The 15,379-nt window shown below is 40.3% G+C and overlaps 1 protein-coding gene across 4 annotated transcripts in view; it reads right to left on the bottom strand.

The window, feature by feature from the left end:
• Nucleotides 1–15,379, bottom strand: part of kcnh2b (potassium voltage-gated channel, subfamily H (eag-related), member 2b) — a 359,270-nt gene that overhangs the window by 139,002 nt on the left and 204,889 nt on the right. For all 4 annotated transcript variants that reach the window (XM_034706260.1, XM_034706259.1, XM_034706261.1 and 1 more), the window contains exons 3-6: nt 10,723–10,878; nt 9,059–9,263; nt 8,422–8,759; nt 8,120–8,331 (exon numbers count right to left, since the gene is read on the bottom strand). In XM_034706260.1, coding sequence (XP_034562151.1) covers nt 8,120–8,331; nt 8,422–8,759; nt 9,059–9,263; nt 10,723–10,878 — 911 coding nt within the window. The remainder of the gene's footprint in view (nt 1–8,119; nt 8,332–8,421; nt 8,760–9,058; nt 9,264–10,722; nt 10,879–15,379) is intronic.

The raw sequence follows: 15,379 nt of genomic DNA, 5'->3' as shown, positions 1-15,379 counted from the left end.
ACCACCTGAAATGGCTTCAACGATTCTTAGACCAGACCTGGAACTCTGGTCCCCATTACTGAAGACCACCTACAATATGGATGTTGTTGATTAGGCCTACAAACAAAAGGAGGTGTGCACAAAACAGGCTTTGGTGGCAAACAGACGGGTTGGAATGCCAAAGTATCCACAGATTAAGTGGTATCCACAAGATTCATGGCCTTGTCTACCATCAAGTTGCTGGGGAACCTGGGAATGAATGGATAGGTGTTGCAGCAGGCCCTGAAAGGAGCCTTAAAGCAGCTGGGCTCTAAAAACAGCATCATAATCCCACCACGTCCTACTCCTAAAGCAATTCTCCCCAGAAGGAAGGACACAGGCTTGGGTCTGACTGGGTCTTTGAGGAGAGTGCCTAGTGTTTCAAAGGCCAAAGAAACCATTGACTCAAAGGTACACTACTGATGATGTGCCCCCTCTTACTTGTTTTTGAGAATGCCCACTCTAACAACCTCTGTGAGTGCTCACCACCAACCGGCACATTTGATGGACAACATCATGTCCTCGGTTCTGCTGGTATCACCCAAAAATCCCCTGCTTGAAAAGCTGTCTACAAACGCTGTAACTTAAACTGATGTAATTCTATTACCTTAGAAAGACACCATGATCACTCTGACCCTAAAGCTAAAAACAGGAAAGGTGTAGATTGTGGTGTTTGTAAGCCAATTGTTGGTTAAATTGGTCGTTCTAGAGGATATTGTGTTAACTTAACTAACTTTGTTCTATTGTGTATTTCAGGCCACACTAAACCTCAGGAAGTAGAGACCAGTTCTGTTTTATCCATTTGACCACCTGTGACTATTATTGTAAAGTCAGAAATAATGATCACTTTGAATTTCCATGCAGTGATCATGATCTGATGCTTGGATATCTAGAAATAGGATATCAAATTTAGCCTTTGCCTAAACTCATCATATCTTATGTTTCTTTTCTTCTGAAGTGATGAGTGTGACTTATTTGTACCAGGTGATAAATCAACAGACTGTAGATTATGGATCCAGTCTCAGTGACATCACACATTGATTACTAAAGTGATGTTCTGAAGGCCACCGATGGTGGTTGCCATATTGGAAATGCTGAATCCAACTAACTTAAGATCAGTCGATAAGTCGGCAAAAGAGTGGAGTTGAAGTGAGCCTTAAGCCTCCTAGCAAACAGCTTCACCTGTCAGTCAAGTCAGCCACACCCCATACTATGTAAGTAGACACATAACTTGCAATATCATCAAAAGAGATTAGTTACGATAAAAATCCAGCCCCCCTAAAAAAAGAGCTATTCGGACTTACTTTTTTGTACCAGATTGTTAACGTTTTTTTCTGCTGTAAAATTGTGTTCTTTTACATGGATGTCAATGTGTATTCCTTGGCTTTTGGAGTCAGCCTCAAGTGGACACCTGAGGAGCTGCACTTTTTTTTGCCCTACAGCACTGGCTTTAATTTTTGAACACCAGAGGTTTCTGCTTGTATAAACCTCATTGAGGATATACAATCAATATAACAATTTGGACTTTGAAATCACAAAAATTTACAGAAATAACTTAATCTAAGGATATAGCATCATGCCATGAAATAAATTGCCCCAACGGTCCCAGTTCTTGCAAAATTTATACTGAAAAAAAAATGTGAAAGATGGGCAGCTTCCCAAAAAGGCAAACATATACATGACACACACATATAAAGTAATCTATAATTCACTCAAGTTCAGTACAGAAAAAATGTGACACAGTCCTCCTTCCCTCTCCACAGAGACCCCCTCCTCTCTTTACTGCAGAGCCAGCTCATTAAAGAAACATACACAGCCTACATTCCATTTAAAGCAATGTAAGTCTTTAATGGCATAACAAGTGTTCTCTGATAAGTGGCTTAGTGCAGAACACTGTATGACTATCTCATATGCACACAGCTAAGAATTCATAAAGTAGCAGCAATTTCATGTGGCGACACATAATGTTACAGTGGGATTTTAACAACCCCCAAACAATACATTTTTGATTACAAATGTGGGTGTTTGTCCTGAGATGATTAGATATACCAGACAGAAACAGTGTGAGTTTCAGTGCCTCAACAGGAAGAGAAGAAAAAACTAACCCAATTTATCATTGTAATTAAGACCATTTTTTGCTGTCCTCATTCACTATTTCTCCACCAGGGTGCTCAGCATTAGACCTCAGAGACCTTCATCTCATTTTCTGTCCCAACTTTTTCTGTCAGTACAAACATTCTGGAGATTCATATCCAGAATTCTGCACATTTACAAGCAATTTAATTGGGACTGAATCTTGTCAAAGAAACAGAAGTTTTGCTAGAGTTTACAGTCTGTTTCAGGAAGTTAAATCTCAAGTTGGACCTTGTGTCATCACTGGGTCCACTAAGACAAATGGGACCAGCAGGGCTCCTAAAAGCTGCACGAATCCTGACGCTTTCATTTTCAGCTTTATGCAACAAAATGACTCAGAGGGGCATAAAAGGATGCTAAACAATGTGAAACAATACTGATGATAAGTTATGGTAGTCAGTAATATATAAAAATATATCCCTAAAGCTCAATGTGTCAGATCTATCCTTTAGTTCATACATTGTCTTTATCTAACATATTCAAGGTGCAGCAGTATATTGTAAAAAACACAATGAATTTTGTTCTTCTGTATTCTCTGGATCTTTGGACATGCATTGCTGCACTAACATTTATTATGACTTATTAGATAAATAAAGGCAAATGTTTTCAATTAACAGACAGTCAGTAAATCATCATTAAAAGTGTGGTCATATAGTCTCTGTGCAACATGCTCTCTGTACACTTTTAAACTAATCCTGAAGTGTATTTTTTAACACAAGCCAGTAACAACTTGTTTTTGGATTGTTTTTTTGCACAGAAAAACTTTTGAAGCTTTAACACTGACTGAGGTGGCGTTCATATTAATGTATTTTGTAATCAGACAATGAAAATGTATCCTCCTGTGAACACTTTGACTGTAATTATACACCTTTAACATCTGTTAACAACTTCAATTAACACATGGTTTAAATCTATTAGATTCAAGCATTTCCCCCCTTTCTTTCCAAAACCAGTTCCTTCCAGTCACTGGATAAATTGAGATTGAATCACTTATCAAGATGTGCAACAACATAAAACAAAAACACTCTTTCAACCATCTCAGCAGCTATTCTGTAAGCTAAAAGAGATGACTGATTCAGCATTCCCCAGCGATCAATCCACAGGCCTTCCTAAAACAACACATGCACAACTGAAACTTCCAAAACAACCTGCAGTCTACTCACTGTTTGAGTTTTAAATAATTGGCTTGGTTCGTACCGTTTTGTCGCCGGGCGCGGTGTGTGCCATCCATGGCTCCATTGGAATCCACTCTGTAGTTGGATGTGACAGGCTGCTTGAGTGGAGAAGCAGCGTGTGTGTGCATGTGCATGTGCGTGTGAGTGAATGACCGAGTGGAAGAGGGCGTCAGAGGGTTGTTGTGAGTGAGTTTGCCCCTCTAGTGCATGCTCACATGTCGGTGGGAATGCCATGTATGGAGCTGGGTGTGTGTCAGGAATATTGTATGAGAGCTGGGATGGGTGAGTGTGTGGAGTGTGTATCTTCTGCTCCAGCTAATCAAGTGTCCCCTATAGGATATGACCATCTTCACAGAAGCTATGAGTGTCACTGAAGTGGGTATGTGTGCATCCAAGTGTGTATGATCTCATTCCATCTTAACAATGTTCAGTGGTCGGCTCAACCCTTCCTCTTTCTTGGCATCTTTTCATCCATTCTTCCCTATCTTTCCATCTATCCGGTCTCCCATATAACACTGGGTGAAGTGTCTACCATAAGCCAATTGCTCTCCAGAATCCTGAAGATGCAGTCCCATATTGGATTGTTGACTGAAACTGAGTAGAACTGAGAGGTGGAGTTGAGGCGATAGCCTTCAGGAAACATTTGCATTGTGCTCACCTGGTATACTAATGAAAACATGAGTATATAAACTAATACGGGGTTCCCTTGCCATTTGGAGACAGCCTCTAGTGGGCACTCAATGAACTGCAGTTTTTTTTTGCACTTTTGAATTGGCTTCATTTTCAACTTTGGAGGTTCCTGCAGGGACGGAACTTTTAATGTAAGGAAATTTATACGTAACCACAGTGGTCACAACCCCCATAATGGCCACCTAGCGTGTAGCTCATGGGGAGAAACTCAAGACAGCTTTTCCTTTGGCACGATACTTTAACATCCAATGAAACAGAATTCATCAACAACCTAAATATGTGCTTTCCAGGTCATGAAGTCCCCAAAATACTCTTAAGAAAACCTACAAAATTATGTTTTTTCTTGGTCCTTGTGCTTCTTTATGTTTGCTTCTCAGTGCAAAAGAAAAATGTAATAAACCATTAATCTCCATTTTAATTTCATCGGACCCCCAAAGGGTGCTGTGGCATTTACATCCCAGCCACACAATTATGCACAAAAGAACAGAATTTTGCTTTCATGAGTTTTATGAGTTAGTGTGCAAAACAGATTTTATGAAAAAGAGCGAGAGGCAAAAACCAGAAAAAAGGGAACAGTGCCAGGAGCCATGAGAGAGAGAACATCTGAATGTGCTCTTGTTCTTGGTGTCAGATGTTTTATGAAACACTTAAATTATTCAGCCTTGTTTGACTTCCAACATCTTATTCTCTGCTCCTCTGAGGCCTGTCACAGGACTACCTGATGTAGTGCTGCCATCTTGAGGCGTCAGCTGGTAATGCAGATGCTCTATGATAGCATAATATCCACTGAAGAGTTGTTTTCAGACCCTACCCAACCTGACTGGAGCACCACATAGGGGAGGAAAGATAAGGGCCCATGAATGACAGGGGCTTTGAAATAAATTACAACATTTGGGATAGTGAAGTGGAAAGGACTGATATTATACCTTTTCATGGGGCCCAAAATCCTTAGCAGTGCCCCTGGATACAGATCAAACAGTGACAAGGTTCTGAGTTAAACCCCAGAGCTCAGTTGTAGATTTAAGTGATTATTGCTCTCTGTGATTAAATACAGCAATGACTGAAATCAGTCACTGCAACCAACTAAAAAGCTGCAGGCTTTTGGATCCTGCAGTCGTGTCAGAGGTCAGGTGGGAGGGTAATCATAGATCTAACTTCAACTATACTAAGACCTTGCTTTTTTGATGTCTTCAAGTTTGCACCTCCACATTTGTCTTTTTCTTCACACATCATCCCCGAACAAAGGCAGAGGAAAGTGAGTTTTCTCCTACAAATGAGAAACATAATTTGACAAATGAGAGCAATAATGTAAAATGGGTTACTGATCTGAGCACTGTTCATTTAGTGTTTTTCCATTCTTCCTGTCACAGTCTATATATAGCCGTCCACAGCATTTGGAGGCACAGCTGGTGCTGTTCCCTCCATCTGTACATTGATGTAGCTACAGAATCAAGTGCGTTTTAATGCTCGTGCATGCTTATATACGCACATAACACTCTCATTGCACACAGGGAGGTTACCTTTTGACCTTGCCAGCTGCACCTCACATACAATGTTCCATGATTGCGTTAGGTTTATGTTTGGTTGCGTCATCAACTTAAGACCTGCTGATGTTCCCGTTCTTACTCAGAGAAAAAAAGAGAGCTTGATGCATCAGTCAAACGCTATGAAAAGAACAGATCATACGTATTCCTCTACTGTAAGTCAATGTCGTCTACAGTCCGAGCAAGAGCTTAACTTAATCTTTTATTGGTCTTTGTTCCTGAATGACCATATATGGTGTTCTCTCGCTTTGTGCATGTTAGACAGACTACAAACAGACACACCCGTGTTATACACCTCATTAACTTACAACAACAATATAATAAAATTACTATTCATGATTATTGTAAGCACCAAATGTATAAGGTTACCCACTGTAATTAGTTAATTATGCAGTATGCAAATTAGGTCAAAGCAGCTGTTAGGATCCGAGCAGCAGTGAAAGTTTTCAGTTATGGAAAAACAGGAGGTGATTCACGATAGGCTGTTAATATCTTTTAGGTTATAGATTGTGATCTGACATTTAGTTCTAAGTTTACACTATATTTCCCTCTGCAAGTGTTTCCACTGCAGGTCATCAAAAATACCACAAGACACAATCTACAGGTTTAAAATGAATCAAAATCAAATGAATAATCTCCAAGGATGAGACTGATGAGATGTTAAGTCATCACTCAATCCAGACAAATAATTTAAGAACACACATGCACAATTTAAAGACGACACTGTGTGAGAAAAGTATTGCATACAAAACACACATGCACAATCCAGTCCATATAAGAATAATGGGCATACACAATCAGATTGTCTTTTTCAGCCTCATATGACAATTTTGTTACCATAACTGTAAAGACTGAGTGTGTGAATTTGTTTATCCATCTTCCTCCTTGATGTCCAATACTTTAGAAGCCACCTTTGAGACTAGTTTGCAACAAGAGCCACATTTTGATCCCCTAACAAGATTTAAGACACCCCCCCTGATTTTACTTTGCCTGATCTGCTCAAAAGACGATCAGGGCCACATTGGTTTGAAATCATAAACATTAAACATGGTCAGTATGCACAATCAGATATCCTGTTGTGCTGGGGGAAGTCCGAGAACAGCCAAGCATGCACTCAGTGGATTGTCATGTAGAACGGAACAATAGCCAATCAGAAAGAAGGATGACTGAAGAAGGGAGCAGAGCAAATGCAGCCATGGTGACAAAAGTAAACGTTGAAACAGAAAGTTAGATGGACGTCAGAAATGGAGGAACATACTTGTTGATTTGTTGAAACAACAAGAGGGTTTCTGCAGCATGTCCTGCAAAACAAGTAATAGATCTAGCAACCATCCCTTTGGCCGCCATGTTCATTTACTCTAGTCACGTTTTACTACAAGAGATTTTGATATCACCCTTTCTCAAGGTCTGGACTTGTTGCTGAATGTGACCTGTTACTGTGTACCTCTCCACTATAAAAACAGAGTTGTTATATCTGTCAGTGTTTCTCATCATGTGTGGGGTCTCTCCTATTTTCAACATCTGCTGAGATTTGAAAGAGTCTCTGAGTTTGGCTTTAAGGTTAGAATTTGAGATTTCTTCCTCACTAGCTTTGTTCCCTTTTCTGCATCAGTACCGGTGCCTTGGTAAAATAATGAAGTGGAAGCAGACTTTCCATCTTGCAAAATGTCCCATATGGTCACCTCCTCTGTGTTGCTTCTCTGAATCACTTTGACAAATGCTCTTACGCAGATGTGGAAAGAAAACACAGGTGGCTGCAACATACACAAATCATTTTTCGACATGAAAACTCATGCCTAGATGACAACTCACAACTAATCTGTCTCAACGAGTACAGGATAATATTTTGTTTATCATTCTGTCTTCCAGTGCTCCTGTATATGTTTGGTTCTTTACTGAGTGTTCTGTTACATGCATCTCTAATTCAGCCAGCTATAGAAGGTGACATTTCATACAGTGTTCCTGCAACTAGGAGACGGTTATGTAAGACGCAACTTCAGACAGAACATCTACAGTGGGAGGTAAAAGCTTTTTAAGAGCAATTAGTGTGAGTGAAGTGATGTGTTTGCAGCCTGTGAGAGAAGAGGAGATGTGACTCCTCTGACTCTGACAGGCAGATGGGAGATGAAAAACGTAGGCTTGTCACAACCTGAGGAAATGAAAGCGCTGTCACACAACATGTCCCATACCTCCGTTTCTGTGTTTCTCAGTCAATTACTAGAAATTGGAACACCGCCATGCCACCCTCCATCATCATCTCATCAGAGCTCAGTCAATCTCATTCCCATGCACTTGAGGTGAAGCTAGAAGAATTATCTCCTCAGGAGGACTCGTCAAATTACAGCAGGTGGAAGTGGCTGGCATGGAGCTAAGTTAATTTTGCTAAGTTTGTTACATCTGTCAGAGAGCACAAACACTTATCAATATTCTTTGCATGCAACAATGCACGACACTGAAGCTCCACATCAAACATGAGCAATAGTGCAGCAACCCAAAGAAGTTCAGCCACATCAAAACCACACACAGCAACTCATCCTCCACTCATGATCTGTGTCCTACCTGCGTGACTTTCTCCGTGACATTGTGCGTTCTGTCGATGAGTTTGCAGGGAGCTATGATGTCCATCTCCCCTGTGGGCAGGGCAATGAGTGGGTCAGGTTTGAAATCCACAAAGTTGAGTGTGATCTGTGGGATCTTGGATATGGTGCGGTACCGCATGAGGTCCGAGTCCGACGTGGAGTTTAAAATGTTGGACTTACTGTTAACTGCACCTGCAAAACACGAAAAAAGCAGACGGTGAGGTAGAAATCTAAGAGGTTGAAATAAAGGGTTCACAGTTTTCCTCCCTTCGCTGTCCTCACCTGTGCTGCTGCTGCCCTGCCGGATACTTGCTCTCCGGTTCTTCCGGTCCCAGTCGGGCCTCATGGCCTCGATCTCGTCTACGGAGGAGGCTCGACGCATGCTGTGGAAGCTGTCCCGCGAGCGGCTGTGCGACAAGGTGCAGTTGGAGCCCGAACCGTCTGGGTTGAGGCTGAGGCGGTGGTGAGGTGCTACGCAGGGCGACGACTGGGTGAGGGGACCCACTAGGTGTATTCTGTGAGGAGGGGGAGGTGGTTGGGGTGGAGGTACAGGAGGGTCAGAGCCCAGTAAGGTGTGCTGGTCCTCTCGGCGGTCTTCGGGCCAACTCTGAAGAGCCGACCTGGAAAACAAAAGAAGACATGAAGGACATTTGCAATAATACAATTAAAAATACAAAATCAAGTGACATTAATTGACATAAATATATTGCAATTAAGTTAATTATTTTGAGCTTCTGTGGTGTATCATCAGGATTTTGTTAGCTTAATCATGTTTACAAAAATTCTAAATGTCATTTCAGTTAATGTGATTTTTTTTCCTCAGAAGAAATTTGAAAAAAGGTCTCAGAGTGAGAGAAATGCTCTACACAAGCATCCACGTACGCACATCCCAAACTTGTCCTCATCAATAGTAACCCACCTGCTTCCACTGATATGCTCCTGGTGGTCTGCTGGTACAGAAGGAAGAGGCAGGAACTCTCCCAGGCCTAAGGCTTCGGGACTGTTCTCTGGATGCAGAGGTGTAGCAATGGGGATGTGACCGGCCTCTGCGTCGTCCAGAGACACTTTACTATTAGACAAGGAGTGCAGCAGTGGAAGACGCAGCTTGAAGCCCCGTGGACGACCTAGACGGGGAAGTAAAAAAATGTATCAAAACTGAAAGGAAAGTGAACCACGGAGAGAATCAAGAAGAGATATGATATTGAAGGATATGTCATTTGGTATGGGGTATGTTAGGAGAAGAGGTGGACCTGGAGCACCCTGGAAAAGAAACAATCCCTGGGAATCTGGGGCAGTTACAATGATTACAATTTGTTTTAAACACAAGAAATCTGGTGAACAGACGGACATGATTCCAAATATAATCACTGTCCTACTTTAGATGCTGTTCTGCAGGGTTATCCCTCTGGTAAGTTATAGCTCATTGAAAAGCATTTGGTGAAAGATTATGTATCACAAAAGCCAGGATTCAGAAAGACAAAGGGACTAAACATCACAACTTGGCAGTTCTGAACAATACAAGGATCCAGGAAACCTGCAGAGATGGTGTCATATCTCACTGGACTCATCTGAGAAAAAAGAAGTGTCATAAACAGAAAGGCAGCATTTAGAGGAAAAACAACCACTAAACAAGTCAAAACATTGGTTTTAAGAAATGTGTAAATCAACAGGAAGATATTCATGTATGTTTATTTCTCAACAGTGTCCATCTTATCAACTCTTACTAGTTCTTTATTAACCCTGACAACTATATTTTCTTGCTAAGTGTTCTTTCTGTTAAACTAAAAAACTAACTAACTTAAATGAATGAATAAAATAATAATAATACAAAAAGATAAAAGATAAATAAATACATAATAGTAATAATAATAATAATAATAATAATAATAATAATAATAATAATAATAATAATAATAATAATAATAATAATAATACGCCTGAAAAATACATACATATTTCCAGTAAAGGGCAAGAATGAAGGACCCCTGACCCCCTGATGGCTGTAGTTTGTCCATAATAAGGGTAGGACCAAAGTTTGACACAGGAAGTTATAATCCTGACCTGTGTGATACAGTTATCAATATGCCAGCAATGAATATTCATAACTTAAGTGAAAAGCATGGCACGTATAACCGATTTGATCTGCACCACCATGCCAATTTGACTCATCACGCCACAACTTCACGCCTCCCTGCAACGGACCTAATGAAATAAATGATGGTAACATGGACAAAAGGTAACTGGCTGAAGAAGAAGTTGAAAGAGTGGAGAGTTATTCTGTAGTTGGACCTGTGTCCGATCTGTTCTAAAGGAGGTGGGCTTTAAGATATATACTGCAGCCAGCCACCGGGGGAGCTCTAGAGGTTAGTGCTTCACATGGGGAAACAGTTGTTTAGTTCCCAATGCTATACAGTCTTTTGTTCAACATATAAACAATGGTTCAACAAAGGAGACGGAAACCATTATAGTCTGAGTAAAACACTTCAAAGAGCGTCTCCTGTCTTTGCAAACTTACTGACTCCTGACTTCACAAGCAGATAGCGCAAGACAACAAAGAAAGGTCAAAGGTTAGTGGATAGTTACCGGTGACGAGCCAAGTGGGCAGGCGGTGGTTGAGCCTCTCTTTGTGATCTTCAAGTGTAACCTCTGTCATGACCTCGAAGTTGAGGATGAACATGATCACCACACCATCCTCGTTCTTCACTGGCACCACATCCACCATACACAGGAAGCACTGACCTGCACGACAACAGAGGTGGAGAAAAGTTAGAATGACAGAATTCCTCTTTAGCATTTGAGACTGTAATCACAATAATGAGTTATCATTTATAATACATTCATCAGCAAGAATATCCTCATGTGCACTTGATCACACATCCATGCATAGACGCATGACGCTCTGTATGCATTCATTACACAGGCCTACTTTCACACATACACTTTTTCAGTCACTCTCCTTATTAAATGTGCATCTGTGCTTAATCAGCTCAAACACTCTCATCCATATGAGGCCACGCACGTTTGCTAATCTGCCACATGAGCACTAAAACAGCTAAGTAAGCGTGAAATTAGACTACACATGACAGTAAGTGGCTCTGCATTCACTACCAGGTCTATAATTCTGACGATGTAACCCACTGTACATTCAAGACAGCAAGTCGAACTAAGCTGCTATGCTAGCTCTGACACAACAAAGAGGAACAGTCAAGGCTTCAAAATATGCACGTAGACACAAACACTAGGACATGAAAAAGAGGTATTGTTAATGTTTGAGACACTTGAAAACATCAAAACAAAGCGGGTGAAGGCTAAATTAGTGCAACTGCTAGATACAGTCTGAAAGAGACGAAGGTTCCTGGAAGCATCCTGAAAACATCCAGGAGCTAAAAAAGTTTCTTTCTCCCACGGGTGATAGACAAGGAGCTGCAGGGGTGGAGGTTCAGGGAAAAGTGTCTCATTGAGTAAATTTGCAACACACAAATAACAACGAATAGAAGTCAACATGGCAATCCAGATTATACTGATGGAACTCTTGAAGGTATTTCACACCACTGTTGAAATACCAAGCAAGAACATTGTGTTTCACATCAGTTCAATCCAGTTTAATCCATCTTTCCACAGCAAGTATAACATTGTCCATTCGCCATGAAAGCCGAATAGCCAAGTTTTAACAAAATGCATCCAGTTTGTAACCTCAAAAAAGTGCTCATACTGAGAATGAGCTTCCAGAGAATTTAAGCAAGCCATTTCATTCATCTGCGCTGTAATCCTCATGCTAATATAGGTTATCTCCAAATATGGGCACCACTCACAGCCTGAAGTGGCCTTCCGTTGTTATATAGTCCCTCTCATGTGTCCCAATGTACACGGCTCTTACCTGGACAGTGATGGTCAGTTCAGTGGCGGGCTCTACAAATGGCAGCACTTTGAGGAGCTAAAACGATGACATGATACAACTGGACATACAAGTGTATGTCTACTGCTGCTGCCTGCATCACCCGCCCGCCCTGTCATTCATCTCACATCATCGCCGGAGAGTGGGCTGAAATCCGATTGGACAACAAGCCCATAATCCCGGCACAGGAGGGGAAAAAAATATGAAACACAGGGAAAACTGAAGGATTACACCATCTGGCCATATCCAGCAGCCTCTGTGTGTGTGTGTATGTGAGTGTGTATGTATGTCTATGAGCAGATTGTTAGTAAGGTAATGAGTCTCATGCTCATTCATAAGCTATTGGGTCGTGCCCATTCATGCCTGTTTCATTAACAGCCGTGACGCTGCATTCACAGCCTTTTTAATCACTGAAGGTGTTGCTGCATCACACCTTATGCTGCTTCACAACGCTGCTTTGGGTTTTCCCTGATTGTTTGACGAGATTATATTACAAAGAGATGTGACAATGGCAGAGGCTATTTTCATCATCTTCAGTTTATGCAAGTGAAGTGAAATAAGTGAAATATACATGCATGTATAATAATAATGTTGACCTGAATATATGACAGGGTATTTATTGTTTCTTGAAAACATCAAAAATTATTTTCAGGGTTTTAGTAACTTAATGCCAACATTCATTCGAAACATATCAGGTGCCACTTATCTTAAAGCAAGTGTGCCCCTCGGGATGAAAGATGGAAAGACACAGTGATCGTGCAGAACAAAGTGGCTCAAAAGTAGGCCGAGTTGTGCCTCTGATTTAAAGATAAAGGTTATCAATGTAGCAGGGATATTGAAGAACAATATGGGATTAACAGACGCCACATCTCTTTGATATCCGGTTGTTAAGTGTTGAAGTTGCACCTTCCATGTCCAAGCCGCTAACAGATATTGTATTCTCAATAAGCCGCAGTGCTGTGTTCCTTCCTGTTTTTAACAGATCTGACTACAGAGAGGCCTGCATGAGCCTATTTTTTACTTCTATCTGTGTGATGATAAAGAGAGGAGGAGATAGCTTGCTGCACTTCCATTCATAAATGACAGAAAGAGAAACTCATATAACTCATATATAAACTCATAGGCTAGACATTTAAACATAACATTATAGATAGCTGCAGTAAGAAACACTGAAACACTCGTGGATGGTACAGTATTTGGTGAGCTAGCATCTTCTGCTAGATTAATCCTGAACAGCATTTGATGATAGACTGAGCTGATGATATATTGCTTTATCTACTTTCCATGTATTTTGATAAATTATTGGCTTTTTATTGACAAGTAAACCCACACAAAGAGGAGGACAGCAAGTGTTTACTAGCATGGATTACACGTCTTGAGGGGCGTCGCAATTAACCGTATACTGCACGTTATTTATTTATTTATTTATTTAAGTTATATTTTTTGGGCTTCAACACTTTTATTCAGAGAGGAGAGGACAGTGGATAGAGCAGGAAACCAGCAGAGAGTTGGGGAATGGCATGGTAGAAAGGGGCCAGGGGCTGGAATTGAACCCAACCCACCAGCTACATGGGCGCACAACTTAACCGTTAGGCTAAAATCTGCACCTCAGTTGTTTTAATTTTCATGGTAATTATATATCGACACCACAAGTTTATTCACAGCAGTGTGGTATTTTATTTCTATTAATTTTGACAAATATTAAAAGGTATTAGAATTGTGATTTGATTAAATGTGCAAAAAAACACATATTTTCATTATTATTTTTTGTTTTTGTAGCTTTTATTTGTTATAAAAACAGGATTTTGTCTTTTAAAAAAAACACTTTCAGAAAGGGGGCTGTGTCATAATCAAGGTTGCCTCATATTCATGGCAATACCGTAATTATAGGTCTGTAGCACAAAGCTACCTTAATCAACTTGATCTTTACAAACAGGGTTCAGTTAAAAACTTGAAATGATAAAATATCTCATAGTACTTAATCAAACAGATTAAAGTGGATTAACAGATTACCTCAATGACTCTAATTACTCTCACTTTAATGGTATTAACAGACACAATTCCAGAAGTCGAGCTCTCTGTGGATGGCTTTTGATTTCAATCCAATGTTACTTGATGGATCAGTTTTTTTTTAGTATTTGTGAAAGACAATTGTTGAAGAGATTTTGAAGAACATTTAATATTTTAATAGACATATCAACCATGACAGTGATCTATGTATGTATTAATCAGTCTCATGAACAAACTGTAAAAGCAGTTAACTGTGTGGATGTTTTTCTGTTGCAGTCAGGACACAGACGTGTGTGTTTTGTGGACGACAGATGTGATTTGTACACATATGCATTTGTGCAGACATGCCTACATACACACAGGACACACTGTAGGATTAAATGTGGAACAAAGAGGATTTCTCTTTGGTTTATTGTTTTTAGTCTAATACATTATAAAACAGAGTATTTACTGTCAATTCCTCAAATGGAACTAGAGCGCTTTGTCATGTTTCACATGCAGTGTATCATGTACAGTAATCACACATGGATAGATATGTTGGATTCATGCATCAACGTAAAAGTGCACAGTGGAGTGTGTCCTACTGTACTGTACACACACATATAGGGGGTTTATCTGAGCATGCGTGTGTCCTAAATATGTCAGAGTGGTATAAACAAAAATGAAGCCCATACATTTCAGGAGCATCAGAGTATGTTGTGCGTCTCTGTCCGCAGTAAAAGATCTGCTGTGAAAGTGTCCGAAATAAACTGAAGTGGGAGGTCAACAGGGCATAAGCCATTTTTATCTGAAAGCTCTGTCTGGATTAATTCCAAATAAGCTTGTAGCGTCTGATAATCTGATTCAGCATTGCTGATTTACAAAGCTCCAAGAGATTATCACAATGCTCTAAAATAAAAACAGAGCAAACTGACAAGGAACAGTCAGATGATCGTACGATGGCGTGTTCAACTTTAAAGGACTCCACGTACTCTTTTGCATAGGCGTGTGTGTGCTTACTTTGAGTTCACATGCTGAACGGCACTGTAATGTGCTTAATTACACTATTTTGTATATCTGATGCTCGTGTGATGTATTGTTTCCATCTTTTATTTATCTTTATCGTTTGTTATGCGCTCTGTTTTGACCTGCCTGGGACTACAGATGAAAATTAGCCTTATGGCTATTTACATGGACGCTATGCCGAAGTTTTCATTAATATGCACTGTCCCTTTAAATAAATAAATAAAGGTGTGGCTGTCTCTCTAAGCTCTCTCTGGTGGAGATGCTTAAGTAATCTAGTAGTAGGCACAAAATCCTGGACCCAATATATCATTATTGTGTACAGATTTCATT

This window comes from Notolabrus celidotus, chromosome 17 (assembly GCF_009762535.1).
Source record: "Notolabrus celidotus isolate fNotCel1 chromosome 17, fNotCel1.pri, whole genome shotgun sequence".
Classification (NCBI taxonomy): Eukaryota; Metazoa; Chordata; class Actinopteri; order Labriformes; family Labridae; genus Notolabrus; species Notolabrus celidotus.
The sequence above is the reverse complement of the archived record's forward strand: the minus strand, read 5'-3'. Positions and strand labels throughout refer to the sequence as shown.